Source organism: Zeus faber (genome assembly GCF_960531495.2).
Source record: "Zeus faber genome assembly, chromosome: 18".
Taxonomy (NCBI): domain Eukaryota; kingdom Metazoa; phylum Chordata; class Actinopteri; order Zeiformes; family Zeidae; genus Zeus; species Zeus faber.
In genome coordinates this window covers 3,021,358-3,040,507 of record NC_137210.1, presented here as the reverse complement: position 1 = coordinate 3,040,507, position 19,150 = coordinate 3,021,358, and the positions used below count along the sequence as shown (strand labels likewise).

General features: G+C 43.6%; 1 protein-coding gene across 1 annotated transcript in view; it reads left to right on the top strand.

Annotated features, from left to right (window-relative positions):
• The window catches only part of myo1b (myosin IB), a 57,388-nt gene that overhangs the window by 21,597 nt on the left and 16,641 nt on the right, over positions 1–19,150 (top strand). The window contains exons 3-16 of the mRNA XM_080018775.1: positions 222–316; positions 1,916–2,020; positions 3,440–3,486; positions 5,976–6,039; positions 7,998–8,096; positions 10,239–10,342; positions 10,736–10,883; positions 11,643–11,761; positions 13,291–13,377; positions 13,637–13,702; positions 15,131–15,235; positions 16,569–16,631; positions 16,823–17,023; positions 17,278–17,504. Coding sequence (XP_079874901.1) covers positions 222–316; positions 1,916–2,020; positions 3,440–3,486; positions 5,976–6,039; positions 7,998–8,096; positions 10,239–10,342; positions 10,736–10,883; positions 11,643–11,761; positions 13,291–13,377; positions 13,637–13,702; positions 15,131–15,235; positions 16,569–16,631; positions 16,823–17,023; positions 17,278–17,504 — 1,530 coding nt within the window. The remainder of the gene's footprint in view (positions 1–221; positions 317–1,915; positions 2,021–3,439; positions 3,487–5,975; positions 6,040–7,997; positions 8,097–10,238; positions 10,343–10,735; positions 10,884–11,642; positions 11,762–13,290; positions 13,378–13,636; positions 13,703–15,130; positions 15,236–16,568; positions 16,632–16,822; positions 17,024–17,277; positions 17,505–19,150) is intronic.

Genomic DNA, 19,150 nt, shown 5'->3' with positions numbered 1-19,150 from the left:
GTACAAAGTTGTTCCCGCTGTTCAGTGGAAAACCTTTGCCAGCCGTAGAGCAGACCAGCTTATAGATCTGTATCTGGGCCACGGATGCCATCTAGATTTAAAAGCCCACATTACATGGATTAAGACAGTTGACCACATTGACTGAGCCGTCTTCTTTGCTCTACCCCATTAGCTAGAGAATGGGATAATAATTTTGAAACTGATGTGTTTGTGTGTTGCAGCTATGCTTTGGCTGATGAGGCATACCGCTCGCTAAGGGACCAGGACAAGGACCAGTGCATCCTCATCACAGGGGAGAGCGGAGCAGGGAAAACCGGTAAGTAACAACCTTTTAAATTTTTTTGGGAATTTTCCATTTTTATACATATGTTTTAAATTCCCAGCTTATCAACCTTTTTAAAGGGCAGCAAAATTAGGAAATTACAATGAACCACCTACTTAATGCCTGAAATCTATTGCTTGGTTTGATATGTTTGCAGCTGCCTCTTCAAAATACAGTTAACCCTTCTGAAGGCACAAGTTCTCAAGATCATTGTGAGATAAGAAAGCATGCCCGAAGGTGGATTTCGATCTTAGAAATATGTCTTGAAAGAGGGCTTAGGGTTTGCCTATTTAAATTTAGAACATCTAGTTTCATGTTTGGACCTGAAACTATATGTACAGACTAAACAAAACTGACTCACTACTGCACTACGTATAATAATGCTTAATTGAGAAGCTTGCAGCATTTCCCTATTTAAAAAACATTGCTCTATTTACAGTATTAACAGTCCAAATGTCAACTTTCACGTTTTGTTATTGGAAATGTGTTGAATGAAACTGCTGTAGGATGACTTAAATATATATTCTGTCTCCTACCATGTTCTATTAGCTGGGCCATCATACTGTCCTTTGCTGAACAGAAACTACTCTATCCTCTATAGCTGCAGTTTTGATCACACTTAAAAAGTTGCATATCAAAGATTCACAAAACCTTTGTACACATCCAATACAATTTGTATTTGGGGTAATCTCATGCCTTATGTACAGTCAGCAGAAGAGAAATCTCCTGCAAACAGCCGCCAACACGTACGTCTCACCGCTGTTTAGAATTCCATTGAATGTGGTCTTTTGACAAAAGATGTTATCAGGTGCCCATGTAGCCTGCAGGAGACAATGCATGCTGTTCCCATCTGAAAGCGATGGCAGATCAAGATAGTTGTCTCTTCCCAGAGTGATATAAAGTGACGCTACCCTGCCTCTACGAACTAGGTACATACCGTTTTGATACACTGTACAAGTCCCCTTGATCTTTGGCTATTATCACAGCAGTTTGTTTTGCTTATCGGCTCCAGTCCAACATAAAGGCCTTAAGGAATGTGAATGTGTCTGGACCTGTTTTCAAGTCCTAGCCTATCAGCTGTGTGTGCCACCAGCTACTGTCCGGCTGTCTCAACCCCCCCTGGCATGTCCCAAAAGTCATTAGGTCTAAGTCGCTGTCACCCAACGGGACCAGACAAACTATACCGATGTCTATGGTCCTTGTAAATCAAAGATGCTAAGATGTTTTGCACGTTTCTATGCCACTTTGGGTAGACTCTCTTGCAAAGTATTTTGGGTATGTACTTCTAGCGCAACAGAATGCGGTCTAGTTCCTCACTTTCGTCCTGCTGGTTCCCACTGAAGTCAGGAATATAGATGATGATAACTTAACGCAATAATGGTCACCATCTAACCAAACACACAGGGTGTGTGAACCGAGGAGCCTCTCCCTCCACTCAAACGGAGCTCTGGGGGAATGATGTAAGGGGAATTTTTGGGGAGCTGGGTGGGCATAAAACACTTGTTCCTCAACCATGTCTAGCAGAAGGCTGCACAGCCTAACGTCTGTGTTACTGCGTGTGTATGCGTGTTTCTGTGTGTACATGTATTCCAGAGGCCAGTAAGCTGGTGATGTCATATGTTGCCGCAGTGTGTGGGAAGGGCCAGGAGGTGAACAAGGTTAAGGAGCAACTTCTGCAGTCCAACCCAGTGCTGGAGGGTGAGTGTGGGGGGTGGGGGGCCCCGGCCCATTAATACCAAAACAAGGGGTATCAGTTCACCTTTGAGGTTATTGAGCTTCTCTGGGTTCTGACAGTCATTAAAAGCTATTCAATTGTGGCATGAGGATCCTGGAACAATACTTTGATCAATAATAATTAAATATTTAACACTAATAATCATTATAATAATAATCATCAAATGTAGGTCATTTAAAATGTAAATGTTGCCCCGTCAGTTGTAGTAGTCCCTTTAAGAATCTTCAGAAATGCAGTGCATAAAGTCACATGTGACTCTACCACTGTTATTAAAGCTATACAAGCTTACTTTAACAATGTTGGTCGAAACCAAAAGTGTGTTTCTCACTTTTAACGAAAATGTCAGAATTTTCTGAAATGTGGAACCTGCCAAACGGGCATCTTTTTTGCCCTTTGCGCAAAGTCTAATGTTCCCGTTTATTCTCACTACATCACGTAACAATCGCACACGTAGAGAAAAGTCCACCCCACCGTGCCTGACGCCCTCCCATCACAACTCTGTGCTGGTACTGGGAAAGCTGGGCTTTAATTGGGGGCAGTAGACAGGAAATTCCCGTGAATGATGAAGCTCAAGCACCCAGGGCCGAACTGCACGCTGAACCACATCTGCAAGAGTTTAGCTGCCTCCCCTCTTAATAGCCCATGCACCAGAGAAAGGGAGAGCAGAGCATTTATCCCACTACACACAATTGAAATGTACTTACAAAGCTTTGTTTTTTGACCCTTAATCTTACTCTCTTCTCAGTTTTAGTCTCACTTATCTCTGTTGCTTCTTCACCACCACACTTTATCCCCCCCCCCATCTGGCTGCCACTGTTCGCTCGTAGCAAGGACATCAGCACATCAACAATTACCTTGCACACACAATTTTTCAGTTGGGTAATTGGGTGGCACTGCCCTTAAGGCAGCACGCTGGGTGACTAACTAATACCTTTTTATGCAAAGGAAACACAGTGAGAGGTGAATTAAATTGAAGTACCGTAAGAAATGTCCCACATTAGAACAAAACTCAGTCTGGAGAGTTTGAGAATAGTACTCTATTGTTGTTTGACATTTTCAATATGTATTCTTTAAAAAAAGTTGTCTTTCTTCTTAGAACACTGCTTTTTAAACGTGATGTTTACTATTGTTTTGTTGATGATATGCTTTGACTCATGTGGCTCCAGCCCTTTAAGCTTGGAAGGCTCTAGCACTTTGTTTAATCCACCCCCAATTTATGAGGCTTCATCAGTAGAAATGGGTTGGCGATTAAGCTTTAGGTGCTTGACAGTTCTCTGCAACAAAGGTGCATTGTTCACAATTGTAAATTAGGTTTGGTGTACTCTAAAAAAATGGTCTAAATTAACATGGCAATTGATAATGTCTGTTTTTCACCATTTTAGCTTTTGGAAATGCCAAAACAGTGAGAAATGACAACTCATCCAGATTTGTAAGTATTATTCCGAAGACTTGAGTCTTAACATTGGCATAAAGGAGTAAATCTTTTCATTTCATTGGCTTAGTTGATTTTTAATCTAGATCTGACCGCCATAAAAGCATGCTGTCTCAACTCGCTCCTCACTTCTCTCCATGACTTTGTCTCTTCAAATAAATCAGATTTTCTTTCTTCTGTCTTTTTTTCTGTCCTTGTGTATACCTTCTTGTATTTACCCATTCTCTATGTAACACCTTAATAGTTTGCTTGCCTCAGCCTCTGCTTTCACTGGCCAAGTAGAGAATTTTGTTTGGAGCGGAACCAAGGTTATCATTTTCCTCTCATCTTCATCCGACAAGGACACAGCATTTTATAATTCATAATTGTATGTCAGGAATTCAATCTGGAGGCATTGGAGTCATGTAACCTCCGTAGTTCCATGTAGACTCATGCACAGCAGCTAAAGCTGGAATGCGGTGCAGTGATGAAGCTAACCTTACTGTTTTGACGGCCACAACCAGATGTCTACACTCCCAAGATATTACAATGTTGTATTTTTTTATTTATTTTTCCGGGGGTGGAATGACTCCAGCCACCATGCCTCACACGGCCCAGGCCCCCTCTCAGTTGCAACTGGCCTAGACACAGTGAAATTACCTGCGACTCACGCAAACAGGCCCCCATATCTGGGCTAGCGTGCAGTCAGTTTTGGGAGCCAGTGGCTGGGGTGGGTGGGGGGGATTTGGCTGCATGCCCTGATTCCTCTCATGCCCTTTGACCCCCACCGCTGCTCATCAAGTGCAGTAGACATTGGCCAACTGCCAGTGCAGAACAAATATGCTTGGCTATCATTTTGTCCGTCATTGCAATGTTTTGGCATCACGGAGTTCAGCCCTGCAGAAAACAAAGGGACTAAACTTTTATCAAGTCTTTCATTTAATCGTTTGAATCTTGTCCATTTTAATGTGAGTGATAAACTACTGAGCTGTGCTTCACAGCGCCTGTGTACGTCCAAGACCTAAGCCTTTCATGCCGTCATAACATGGCATATTATAAGGGATTAAGACCTTGATCTGTTTATATCTAGATAACCTTGAACTGGATTGCCAGACAAGCACCTCACTCCATGCCACCAGAAGTGGCACTTGGGGGCCCCTTTGGTCTCACATGTGCCTGATCCGAAAGGCGTGGGGCGTTAGAAACGTCAGTGGTACAATCTGACCGCAATTGCTGACTGCAATTAAAGCAGTGTCTTAACACGTCGATGAAATGGCTATGCGATAGTGAACTGGACATATGAGGTCATTCGAAAGAAAGAAAGAACACGTCCTACAATGTCCCAGTGGAATGTCTAGAGCATCAGAATTTCATTTTGAGTTGTCTTCACCTCGCGTTACCCCCTTATGACTTCAGTGACGTTAATTTATTTTGCTGAGCTCCTCTGCGACTATGTCTAGAAGTCAGGGTACAGTGTCCCTGTCTGGCGACATGGACTCCTCTAGAGCCCAATGCATCATGACTGCAGAAAATATTGAATGACAAATTGTATACAGGGATGCAAATCCGCTTTTCGGTTTCTTTTTTCACGTCAATTTGGGTGACTTGTGTGAATCTTTATGCCCATCCGAGAGAACGACACCATCCACGATCAATTAACTAGTGGACTCGTTCTCTGCTATTACGTTAGACATGGACACAGCTCTCTGGTTTGCTCTGGCACTCTCCAAAGCAGGAAGTGATGCTGTGTTCACAGGAATTCTGAAAATTGTAATTTCGTGTGGGAAGTGATGCTGAGCTCATGGGAATACAGAAAACTGTAATTCGTGTCGTAGTCCACCCCACACCCCTTCTTTTTCAACATACATGTGTTTGCATCCCTGCGTATAGTCTGAGGGCATCCTATTAGTAATCGCTAATCTTCAACAAATGTCCGTTAAATGTTTTAGTTTTATTTTCTTTTTTTTTTTCTCTTTTTGGCTGCTGCCCTGCGACCAATCCTGCTCAGCCGTTTTCTCTGCTATAAATACGACCCAAAAAAAGTCCTAGACACAGGGCTTACTGTTCTGACTCCCAGGCTTTAAGCAGGAGGGTGAGAGGGGGTTCAGTTTGTTTTACTCTTCCAACACAGTGAAGTAGAGGCGGAGGGGATGGTTTCCTCCACAGATGCCAATTACTTCATAGCAACTGTATATATGAGTGGCAGCTGGTTTTACAGCTCCAGCGACCGCCTGGAGACACTGACTTTTTTGTGCGTGGAAGAAACTTCAATAAGCTCTTCAAAGGCTTGCTTCACAGAGGTGCGCAGAGATCCTCTCTCGCCACTTGCGTTAAAAGGCCTTGAAGCATCAGGAGGCGTTTAATCCCACTGGTTCCTATTATTTTATTTTGTCTGTGTGCAAATGTCAATGTCGCAGGGCGTCGAGAACATCTTTTCAATGTCATCAGCATAATAACGAAGGCATTTGCTTTCAGGAAGCACGGTTTCTAACCTCTGGTCTCTACAGGGAAAATACATGGACATCGAGTTTGACTTCAAAGGGGATCCTCTGGGTGGAGTTATTAGCAACTGTGAGTACTGCTGGGATAAATGTCCTCTTTTGTAAATGTATCTATTTTATGTATCTTTTGCAAGACAGCCCCTTTTTACAAGACTCAATTATGTGACTTGCCACGTGTGACACACATGCAACCCCACCAGTGAAAGGTGCACTGCAGCCGATCAATACCCATTGTCTATTTTCACCCCTTGTTTTTATCAGGTATTAGGGATCATGAAATAGTAGGTAGAGCACAGGGAGAACAAAGGCCCTCCACCAGCTCACCCTGCTGCTGTTGTGGTTACATCTCGCCTGCGTTCACATTGTTTTATCTGTGCTCAGTTCTCCGCCGGAGGTCACAGAAATGGAGGTGTGACGTCTGAGGCACAAACAAACCTCCTATCTGTCAGTCTGCCTGTGTGTGGAGATTGAGGGTCAAGGGAGCCATTCAGAAGAAGGAAAAGCATATACATTTGGCTGCCTCCAAGAAGGGGCTGACTTGCCTGCTAGACAGATGGATTGATATGGATGTTGGAGGGCATGGCTGTTTTAATATCTGTTTGTGGCGGGGTGTGGTCAAGCAGACGCTGCAGACAAGCGGTGCAGGCTCCCGTCCTGGAGCCGCTCAGCTGCTGCGGATCAGGCGAATCAATGGAGGCACTCCGGATTCGTCTGATCCAGGACCAGGAAGTGATTTTAGGGTTTGTTGTCCCTGCAGCGAGGGACGGTGTGCTTGCGAGACATGGTGCGGACAGGGCAAGACGAGTGCTCTACCCAAGGCGCCGGACAGGCCACGGTTGGAGCGCACCTGAGCGCCAATCTAGCATACAATTTCATTACTTGCCTGCTAGCCTTTGAGTTGTCCTTTTGGCCAACGAGCCGCATTTTGTTTTCAACCCTGTAAATAATTACACACAAACTGGCACTGTTTCGCCTCCGCCTGCCTCCTCTCGCTCATACCCTGGGCCAGAACACGCCTCTACACTGTTCTGTAATGTAAAACCGTGTTTCATGAAAGGACGTGCCACAAATGCAGCCATGTCATGGAGCTGCGATTTCTGAAAAGCAATAACAAGATGAGTTGATTCTTTTGAGTGTACGAAAGGTGAAGGGTCACTTGCTGAGCACCCTAAGGCCGGGGGGTTCAGAAAATTCTTGACTCTTTCCTCCCCTCCCCAGTGGTGTATTGAAAGTCCTGGTCAGTATGTGGAAGGATGCTAAAACAAAGCAAAGAACTAGGATTAAAAAAAAAAAAAAAAAGGCGAGAAGTGATTCTTGGGCTTTTTGTTTTGTTTCCTCGCCACTGCTTGTTTACAGAATCTCTCATGGTGTAACACAGCCCCGAGAGCGCGCGAGCGCACACAAACACTCGGGAATCAGTTGTTGTGCATTGATTTCCCCAAACCCCACCAAAGAAACAAAAGTTTGTCTCCCTCAGAGTAGAGGAAAGGCTTGCATCTCTGCCCTTATGAATAAGCTTCTTTCATATCCGGGGTTATCGAGCGTTTCAATCCAAACGGTTCCCCCGAATCTGAGCAGAATGCAGTCTGAGGCTGTTCGAAAGTCCAAAAGCGCAGATCATGCCCGGCGAGCAGATGTTTGGATCTTGTTTAATCTGGTCGTATTGCACTTGGTCAGCAGCCCAGGAGAAGGAGCTGAGTGTTTTGATCTCCCCGTGTGGGTTCTTCCTCAGAGACTTCCTGTCCCAGATCTACACATTCACTCACTCATTCATTCAATGGCACACACCCCCAATGGGCTTTTCTGATGGCCAAATTCTGCCCAGTCACCCTAGCGACTTAAATATTTGATCCCAACAAAGCAGCGGGCATCCATCTGAACTCAAGGCCAATGGTGGTCTGAATAATAACCTTGTAACATAACACTCAACGGCACCTTGGACGAACGGCCAGATGTAACGTTTCCTACCCAGAAGCCTATTCTTAGCGCCTCATTGTTTTTCTTTCTCATTGTTTCCACCTCTTTCAGATCTGCTGGAGAAGTCACGGGTGGTGAAACAGCCAAGAGGGGAGAGGAACTTCCATATCTTCTACCAGCTGCTGTCCGGATCTTCCAAGGACACACTCAGTGAGTTGGGTTATTAGCTGTTATTAGTGGGGATTATTATTTATTCTAACGACCAGTGTTTGTCAGGCATATCATGTCTCTGATTCAATGAGTGAGACACAAAATATTAAAGAATTTGGAACGGGTTACTTGGTAAGTTTCCTTTAAGTGTGCTTTGTGCTATTGCTCCATGTGTTCAACGCATTAACGTAATTTTGCCTGCCTCCACAAAAGTGAGCAAGGGGGACAAGTAAATGGTGGCTCTGGAACCTGTTCCCTCTATTTAATTTTTTCTAGGATATTGTGGTTCTTTTTTTTTTTTTTTTTTTAACCTCTCCACACCACAGGAGGACAATATAATGGTCATTGACTTGCTACACCCAAGTTCACACATCAGAAGGGCTCAAGTTCAGCTGCAGTAATGCAACGTGTAATCAAATACGACTCGAGCAGCGGTGGGCGGCAGATATGGGGAGGGTCGCTCTGAAACGAGCCATTTGATCTGGTCAGAATAATGTGTGCAGCTCGGTGATTCTCTAAACTGCTTAGAAAATCCTGATTTTGCGACACTAGCGACCTAAAGGTATACCACGAGTGCTTGGTAGCCAGGACTTCATGACTGTGACTTTGCTCAACTGCTCACGACCCCCCCCCCCCCCCCCCCCCCCCATCCATTTATTTAGGGGGCGTGGCCACTGAGAACACTCGTGTAGTGAATACTGACAGACTGCGGGAACGAGGCTGAGAACAGTGATGCGTGATGAGATGCTTGACACTGAAACGCTGCGCACAAAGCGCCCAAGCCGTGGTATTGTACGCAGTGCACAACAGACTGGTCAGAGAGCTGGTCGTAAGTCCAAACGGTTGTTGAACAGGTAGGTCGTTAAGTGAGGACTACCTGTATATGCTTCTGAGGACAACTGACAGCAGAGTAATTTCTACAAAATAAAATCCCAATAACATCACTGAGAATTTTTAGGCATTCCAGAGAACTGTCATGACATTACATATGAAGCATTCCTATTTCAACCAGATGTCAAAACGAATTATTATGGAAGAATTTGTCAATACGACACACTTTCTGCCTTTTCATTAAAGTTTAAGTTTACGTGTAGGAAAATGTTTATACATAATGTTTATTTTTAAAAAGTTGTTTATTTTTTACTTTAACCTAATATTTTAATTGTTATAACTTACATTGTTGTATGTAAGTACATCTGGAGTATGTGACGTTGTCTCGTATACATCAATTGTGACACGTTATTATTCACATAGATTTACAAAATTAAGGTTGAATTTACATTATTTAATTGTTGACTTTTTTCCTTGGATTACATTTTCAATAAATTATTTTCATGAAATGCCAAAATCGTTGCGGTATTTCTGTGAGTAATTACCATTGCCAGGCTTCTATTTGTCCTATGCCTCGCTGTATCTTGAACGCATCACTTAAGCGCACATTTCAGTGGATTCTGCTCGACGTGGTGACGATTTTTGTGGGCTGTTTTTCTATGGGCTTGACCCCTAATTACATAATACAAGGAACTTGTGATTATGTATGTGTTTTGAAATATTTTCATTATTTTTGTGTTTTTGGTTTCTCTTCCAGTGCCTCAAAGATTTGTTACAAAGACAACAGAATTGTGTAGCCTACTACATACAATTTATTTTGTTATAAATCCTCTATAATTCAAGTCACTTAAACCGCTTACGTTGGTTAATTTATTTATAGCTATATAAAATACATTTTAATGTTCAAGGCAGTTTTCTGTTAATGTACAAAGCGCCATAAAATAATTCTGTTCCCCAAAATGAATTAATAATCGTGATAAATAATCATGCTCACAATATTGACTAAAATAATCCTGATTATCATAATAATCACCATAATCTTGCAGCCCTCCGTCAGAATGGTAACCGCCACAACAAGCGGTGATTATCGGTGTTTGTTGTAGGAAACCCACCCACAGACGCAAACAACGCCCAATTATAGAATTACACTGTAACCAGGCTGGAACAAATGAACTTCTGCATCCACAAAACACACTGAAACAGAGAGCCAACGGACAGTCGTCCATTGAACTTTAACGAAAGGGCCGACTACCCTGGACCCCGCTTATTGCTGCCTCCAGCTATATTATTTTTGTTTTGTTTGTCTTACAGAGAAGCTAAAGCTAGATGGAGACTTAAGCAAGTACAACTACCTGAGTCTGGATTCAGCCACCGTCAGCGGACTAGACGACGCAGCCAACTTCAGGACAGTCAGAGTATGTACGGCACACAGTTTCATCACCAAAAGGCGCAAGGTGCTCCTCCTTTTGGTAGCCCTTAATAGTGCAAGGCCTTGCACCTGGGCAGCCCCCCACCCCCCACCTTAGCGCCGTCAAAGAACATCCTGTTTCTGAACACCGCTCAATGAACTAAACGTTGATAGCACATCCTCACCACAGCTGCTGTTCACTAATGGAAACACAATACCAGCCAGTCCCACTGAACAATGAGCTCCTACTTTACAGTGGAAAGCCTCGCCTGCAAGAGAAGATAATGTCTTCTTTATGTTGAAAGATCACAAAGGAAAAAAAACAATCTCCATTTATTAATAACAAGCTGCTATCTCGCTTGTTTTTTGTTTTTTTTTGTTTTTTTTCCTTCCTTCCCAGAATGCCATGCAGATTGTTGGCTTCATGGAGGACGAGGTGCAGTCTGTGCTGGAGCTGGTGGCAGCGGTGTTGAAGCTGGGCAACATTGAGTTCAAGCCAGAGTCGCGCTGCAACGGCTTCGATGAGAGCCGCGTCAAAGACAAAAACGGTGAGAGGGTCGCTCCAGGTGGAAGAGTGGTGCATCTCTTTCATTCCTACAAACCACTTCTGTATCTTCTGAGCTCTATGACTGTTTATATGATGCTGTTATGAGTTGTGAAGGAAAGAAAAATGAAATGTGAAGGGTGTTTGTAGATACAAGCCATCAACTGAAGCGGGCATAAATCTTTCAGCTCACATCAACAGATAGTCGTTGTCGTGTTTGATTTGTCAGCTTTCTGTTGAGCCACTGCCATCTATTGGCTGCTATAGTTTCAGCCTGTCCCTCTTGTTGTCATGCCGGTAGCGACTGGCTGTATAAATCACCCACATGCAATAAATATTACATTTGCATTTATTTCTGCGTGTGGTAGGAATTTTATTTCTGTTACCGGTAACTCATCTTGTGAGTCTGAAACACACTTTGAAATCCACTATTGCAAATATACCAGATGAAGCAAGCAGTGTGGAATCAGAACCTCTAAAATGGTCTGTAAAGCCATTTTATCATCAAGCTGTAGGTGTGTGTGGATTTTAATTTTATTTTTTATTTTTTTAACAGAAGTTTCAATGTTTTTCTCCTCTTAAAATCGTGGCATGTTCAGCGAGATTCCATCCAGTAAAGATGCCTTGCCTTCCCTTCTAACCTAAACTGAGTTGGACGCCAATGAACGGTCCAATCTTTGGAGTTTTCAACCCCAGGCTCGAATGCTTGAAGATTAAAATTTTCTCCTAAAATACTTCCTTTTGGGCCTGTCCCCCGCCACAGACCTGAAGGAGATGTGCGAGCTGCTTGGGATTGAGCAGTCTGTGCTCGAGAGGGCGTTCAGCTACCGCACCGTGGAGGCTAAAATGGAGAAGGTGTCCACCACCCTGAACGTGTCCCAGGTCAGACTAAAAGGGGCTCATTTTGATCAACCAATCAACGTTGTCTTTCAGTTGTATTATATCGCCGTAATGCCAGGACATCAACACAAAGGTTGACAATCACTGATTTAAACTATGTCCTATATTTAGAAAAATATAGGACATAGTTTTAATCAGTGATTCTCAGCCTGTTTTATATCGAGGATCCTCAATTTTGATACGAGTTAGGCCACAAACCCCATATCTGTCTTTACTATAGTTATGGAGGAAACCGTGAAACTTTAATAAAATAAAAATGATTATTGTACATTCTGTAATGGTGTTAACATCTTGCAAATGAAATAATGGTTAAGTTTAGCTTGAAGGACACATGGGGTCCCCAGCACTATGTTGGGAGCACAGGGTCTTAATGAACCTGAAGACCTATTTCTCATGATGTGAGATAAAAATACTTGTGTGTTTCAGTAGACATCATCATAGTCTAAATGACAATATAGTTTACAATTATGAACCTCATTTTTGTTTATTTAATTTTTATTATTTTCAATGAATCAATAGATCTTGTGATATTTACTTCAATATCGTGTGAAATACATCATGGTTACTCACTTGCCACGCACAGATCACTGTGCTACTTCCCCTGATGGGATACTGGAAAGACACACACACACACATACATACATACATACATACACACACACACACACACCCCCCCACAGCATGAAAAGATGATGGCCCATTACGTCCCGCTGACTTTCTCCAGTGGCTGACAACCCACATCCATGTCAGTGTTACATGAAAACCCTTCCATCCATTATAAATGAGCATGGTCCCTCCTGGAAATTCAAATATAGGTCACGTTTTGAGAGGTTACCCAGTTCATCCAGTCTCACAGGGGAGGTACAAGGTGGATGCCACAGATATGACCAGCCTTGGCTGTTAAAAATCAATTGTGATCCCTCGCTGGACGCCCATCAAAAGATTGTATGGGTGCCATCATAAAGAGCAGAATGGGCTAACTACTAAACCGTTAACCACCAATGACAACTTTGAAAGATTGAATCCTAAAGCAAACAAAATAAGATTCCTGACGGTGGGAACCTTATTTATGCAGTTCCCCTGACCTCACAGCAGCATAAATTAGTATAGCCTTGTCACAATAACTTCAGTCCAATAATTTTTATAATAGTCTTGTTACTCTCGACTGGATCACTAATTTCTACGCAAGACTACGATGGTGAACATTAAATGGGCAACACAGAAGTTTCAAGGCTGTGGATGGCGGCTTGGAGCATTGAATTTACTCTCTGCGATGTTGTTGTACACTTTAACTTAGTCCCAAGCCTTTGGTTCCTAGTGCTCTGTGGCTTACAATGTGCGATAACATTTATTTGACCCTGTACAAATATTTACAGCAGCTGTCCTTCCGTAAGTAGCTTTACTGTTATGTGTGTTCTGCTGAAATGGGACCGCGTGGCTGTGCCATTGATTTTAAAGCAAGATGTATCTCTAGCCTGTTGTTTATACTGTCTAATTTTCCTTTATTACAGGCCTATTACGCCAGAGATGCTCTTGCCAAAAACCTCTACAGTCGTCTCTTTAGCTGGCTGGTGACCAGGATCAATGAGAGCATTAAAGTATGTCCACTGCCAATGATAGTGATCGTGATTATAATAATAATAATAATGTGTAAATAAAAACTGTTTTCACATTACCAATAAAACCATAAGACATAGCTGAATGGCCAGATTATAAAAAAATTCAACAGATACATGTTTGAGTTATTGTGTGTAATGTCAGGAAAAAGCAGAGTGTCTGGCCCATTTGCTGCTGTCCCTCCCCAGTCGCAGAGATCCAGATTCCAGTGTCCTAACCTCTTCTGTCATCTCTCCTTAGGCTCAAACCAAAGCCCGACACAAGGTGATGGGTGTCCTGGACATCTACGGCTTTGAGATATTTGAGGTGAGAACAAATGTGACTCATCAGACCTCTTTGTTTAATCAGCGCATCTGACCAGCGGTTGTTAGAGGAAGAAAATTACCCCAGAGGTCATTGGTTTGCATGCAGTCGGCCATGTGTATTGGGCTGCAGTTCATAGACCGGAGTGCTCATCTCTAAGAATTGGAGGTTTAAAAAACTTGTTTTTGTGATTGCATGTCTTAATGCTCTTGGCCGTTTGCCCCACTCACTGTCCAGTCCTCCTTCTCTCCTGAATGTTGTGTTCTGTCCGGTTTGCCAGGACGGAGTAAGTACCACCTGCCGCGGGGCACTTGCTGTGCCCCAGTGTGCATGCTGTGATCTCAAGCCTTTTAGTCGTAATTCAGCTCCTCAATTTAAAACGGGCACCAGGCACCCAAGAAACAGTGCTGCCACGTGGCTGGAAATGCAATGACTTGCTAAATGGAAAACATGGTCCACTGTGTTTAACTGCAGTGTTATCTACCATAAAAGCCATTCAATTGGAATCAGATAATGAGTAGACCTTTTTTTTTTTTTTTTTTTTTTTTTTTTTTTTTTTTTTCTACTATTGGGATTAATATGCAGTAGAGAATATCTCATATCCTGTATCACTTAATATAGGCCTATTGGCTCCCTTACAACTTTTGTAATAGTACCTAAGAATCAGCCTTTAGTTCCCATGGATATCTAATAAGCCCATCTCATTGCAGCCTTGGGCACACTGCCGCTTGGGACTGGTTTGGCTTCATTTTGCAGTTGTCTGGTTTCTCTTGTCACACAAACAGAGGAGACACACGAGTACCAGCTGAAAGCCTAAAGGCATGCTGTTTGTTGGTCTGTGTCCTACAGGTGTGTGTTTTTGCAGGGAAACCAGGATTTGTCCTTCACCCTCTTATCTCCTAGACTAGACATGCAGTTCTAACCACCAGCTTGATTAAAACTCTGTGTGTATGTGTATATATCCTAAGCAAATTAATTCCTTCTAACCCAGAACACACAGAATAGAGGTGTCACTCACAACTTACGGTCATAATTGTGCAAATTGGTGAAAGACAAGCGGAGGATCACCAATGACATAGTTGCTTCATAAATTGTGTTGGATAATTTTTTTAAATGTTGATCGCTGTCACAGGTAGGAATAATGTCTTAAGTGAGTTAAATGACCATGCAGTTATCTGTTGTACAAACCTCTTCTCAACTTTTACACGTTTAAAAACTCACTGCTGCATATTGTGGATCTAAAGCTTGATTAGTGACTGTGTTGGATACTATCTGGGGCTTGTTGACCATAGCTACAGCACGGCCACAAGTGCTGAAAGGGACACACACATGTATTTTATTACAGCGCAACAATACAACAATACTGGGAGGCGTTTAACACGTTGGATGTGGTTGGTACTAACGACCTCCTTCCACTAATGCTTTTTGTAGGACAACAGTTTTGAGCAGTTCATCATAAACTACTGCAACGAGAAGCTGCAGCAGATCTTCATCGAGCTGACTCTGCGCGAGGAGCAGGAGGAGTACATCCGTGAGGTATGCCGCAGCGACGCAGCAACACAATGTGAAGTGGTAAGCAGTACGGTAGCCCTACTGCTGGGCGTCCTGTGTGCCTCACACAGCAGAGCCGGGTCCTTATGCGCGCCCCATCAACGCTCATTCCTATTTTATCAGCGCACCAATTTGTAATGCGGAGCATGGTTTCCTCATAAGCGGTCACCGTGGCAATGTCTAGCCTCAGCGGCCCAGAAGTGGAACGGTGACGAGAGACATGACCAGGATCAAGGGCATGAGCTCTAGACATCACTTGTTCTGTCTCCCTGGTTCCTCCTTCTCTCCTCTAGAGGCACTAGTACCATCACTGCTCTCCCTCGACCATCCCTCTCTTCTCACCCCATACCTGCCCAACCCCCAACGGTGGCTTGGGGCTCTGTTTACTTTCAAAGCGCTAAGTATGCGAATGCTGCTGCCCCCCCCTCCCACACACACACACACACACACACACACACACACACACACACATCCAACTCTCCTCTCAGCCACCACCACCAATGATACTCCACTCTCTGGCCCCCATCCAGTGTGCTACGTGGGAAAATTCCACGCCTGATGAGAGAGCATTGAAAGCCACCAATCAGTGCTCTTCAACTGGGGTTCGCTGGTCACCCGTCCCCGTTTAGGCCACCACCCCTCCCCCTCCAGAGCCTCGCTTCTCCCTCATGACAAAGCCACTTTCCCACTCCCTCTTTGACCTTCTAGGAAGCAGGAGATTCAGACCGATTTTAGCAGTGCTTTAGTTTTGCTTAAGTTTGTGTACAACTTGGAAAACGGGCAAATGACACCACCACCAAGCTCCTTGACAGTTTTATTTTAAATTGCGAATCCTCTGATTCTCAAGTGACTGGAGCATCAGCCGAGCCATCATATAAACCTTGCTGATGTTCATCTACAATACAACTAAGGCAAGGGGAAAATAAAGAAGCAGAGATGACAAAAGTCCCCCCCCCCCTTCCATTGACCCTTTATCCCTCCACCTGCCTTACTAGTCTCAAACAGACTTATGCAGTTAAGTTCCTATTCTTTGCAAAATCCCGCCAGTCATGGTTGTAGCAGCCAGGTTTTAGAGGCTTAGTTCTCATCAAGTTTCAAGGTCGTTTTTTTTCTTTGCTTAGTTTCAATTAGACAGCCGAGAAACTAGTCAGGTACTTAGGCTTTTCAAAATTACCTACTCAATTACACAGAACTAAGTAGATTAGGAGAAACTGATCCTAAGTGGCTTTCTCTAAAGCTCAAGTGGAATTGTGTGATGGTGTGCCAAAAGATAAAGGAAAACTGACCTGTAGTTAATTTTTTTTAAATCCCCCCCCAGGATATCGAATGGACCAACATTGAGTATTTCAACAATGCCATTATCTGCGACCTCATTGAAAATGTAAGTCCAGTCTCTTTCTCTCCTGTTTCTTGGAACATAGTACACGCTATATCTAAATTTGATGCACTAGTAGTAAATAGTAAATGTGTTTTTGTTTTTTTGTGATGGCAGCACTAGAATGAGCCAAAAAGAAGGCATAACCAGCACAACAAATTAGGCTAATTCCACTGCCATCTTCTCTCCCCAATCAGAACCAGAATGGCATCTTGGCCATGTTGGACGAAGAGTGTCTGCGCCCCGGCACAGTCACTGATGACACCTTCCTGGACAAACTGAACACGGTCTGCGCCGAGCACCAGCACTTTGAGAGCCGTCTCAGCAAGAACTCAAAGTTCCTCACAGACCACAGCCTGCCGCACAGCTGCTTCCGCATCCAGCACTACGCTGGAAAGGTATCTGAATTCACTCTGTATTGCTGAAATACAAAAGTCATCTGAGTCCATTTTAAAATGAAGTCTTGACTAAATGTACATGTCCTCCTTGGTTGACCAATCATTTAGTTACTGCAGTGTGGGCAGCAATGTGTTAAATAATAAACATTGCATGTTAAACCTCTAAAAGCCATACCAATGAATACTTAATTGTAAATAGCTTTGGATAAAAGCGTCTGCTAAATGTAATGCAAACATACATTTTTCCTACCCAGGTGCTGTATCGCGTCGAAGGCTTTGTGGACAAAAACAACGACCTGCTGTACCGCGACCTGTCGCAGGCTATGTACAAGGCCAACCACAGTCTCATTAAGCAGCTGTTCCCAGAGGGCAACCCAGCCAAGGTTAACCTGAAGAGACCCCCAACCGCTGGCTTCCAGTTCAAGGCATCGGTGGGCACGCTGATGAGGAACCTTCAGACCAAGAACCCAAACTACATCAGGTAAAATCCCATCGTTGTGTCGAATTCTGGGTCTATGGTTGGATGTATTAAATATGACAGAAGGTACAATTCTGCTGTTGATGTGAAAGGGGAACTAATATGGTTTTTTGTATTTTCTGTCGTATATCTAATGTTACAATGTTGGATGTTCATATTACAGGTGGCCAAAGTGTCAAATAATGAGGTAAACGAATGACAAAGTAGTCGCTGTGAACAAAACGCAGAGGCTTCAGAACACTCTGAACGCTAAGTTTCCAATGTTTTTTTTCCACTCTCTGCATGAAGCACGGGGACCCGCCCATCCACCCGCTCAGTCTGTCTCAAAGTTGTTTGACTGCTTCAGACTCTTTATCAAAATTTTTTTATCTCGTATTAGTTGTAAATTTGATCATATGGACAGTCTGTGTTGGCAACAGACAAACAGTCGGAATCTGTTTCCTCATCCATGTCAACATTATCAACCAGCGGTGTCTCTGCCAGCTCCCCCTCTCCCTGCTTGCCCCTGATCGACTCGGTACCCCGTGCCGACGGAGTGGGAACAGAGCGTCCGATCCCGGGTGTACATGGAGCGGAGGGCACCCCCACGCTCCCCGCCGGGCTCCGATCCACTCCAGTGCCACCCCAAGTTGGCCTCCAAAACGAAGGAGCATCTCTGCTCCCCAAAGGACCCCCTCGCCACCGAAGGACCGGGCCCGATGCGCAGAGACCCGGCCCGCTCAGCAGCTGGATTCCTGGCAGCGTGCTGCCGGTGGGAGCATCCAGACTTCATATGCCCTATGTCCCCACACTCAAAACATTTTATGGCCAATAACTTCATGGTCACAACATTATATCACTAAAATGTTTGTCTTGCATTGATAATCAGACCAAATGGCTTGTGAATACAGTTTCAGTGTAGACAATAGGAGTATAAAACGTAGTTCCAGCAGGTTTCCAGAAGTTGGCCAGCCAGAAGAAAGTGGGGTTTTAGGGAGGGGGGGCCTTAAAGAGACAGGAGCTAATATGGCTTATTTCAGTCAGAGGCTGAACTGGGCGAAAGAAAAGGGGCCAGTATAAGATAAATTATGTTTGTTTTTGTTTTTTTACTGTGAATCATGCAAAGCTACTCTACTGGAGTCCCAGAATAAAAATATAGAATAATAGGACCCCTTTAAGTTCTTTCATTAGTTTGTTTTCTTACATTCATTTACAATTACAGTTGTCTTTGCAGTTGTTTTATTTTGGGGCTAATTTATTTTCATTTCAGATATTAAAAAAAATTATCATCGGGCTTGCCATCCCTTTTAAGCCTATGTTCTATGCCTCTAAATCAAAGGGTAAGACAATTGGCCTCAACATTTAAAACGCTTAGGAATATGTAGAAAATGACTTCAAACCACAGCTAAATTCCGTTTAGGAACTTTGCAAAATATCTGAATAATACTGCAAGCTGCAATGCACTTTGTTCTGAGACCTTTCTATCATAGTCAGCATGAACTTTTTCAGCAATTTGTGCTACAGTAGCTCTTCTGTGGGATCTGACCAGATGGGCTAGACTTCACTCCCTACGCAGATCAATGAGCCTGTCACCGGTTCACCTGTTGTCCTTCCTTGGACCACTTTTGGTAGGTACTAACCACTGCATACCAGGAACACCCCACAAGACC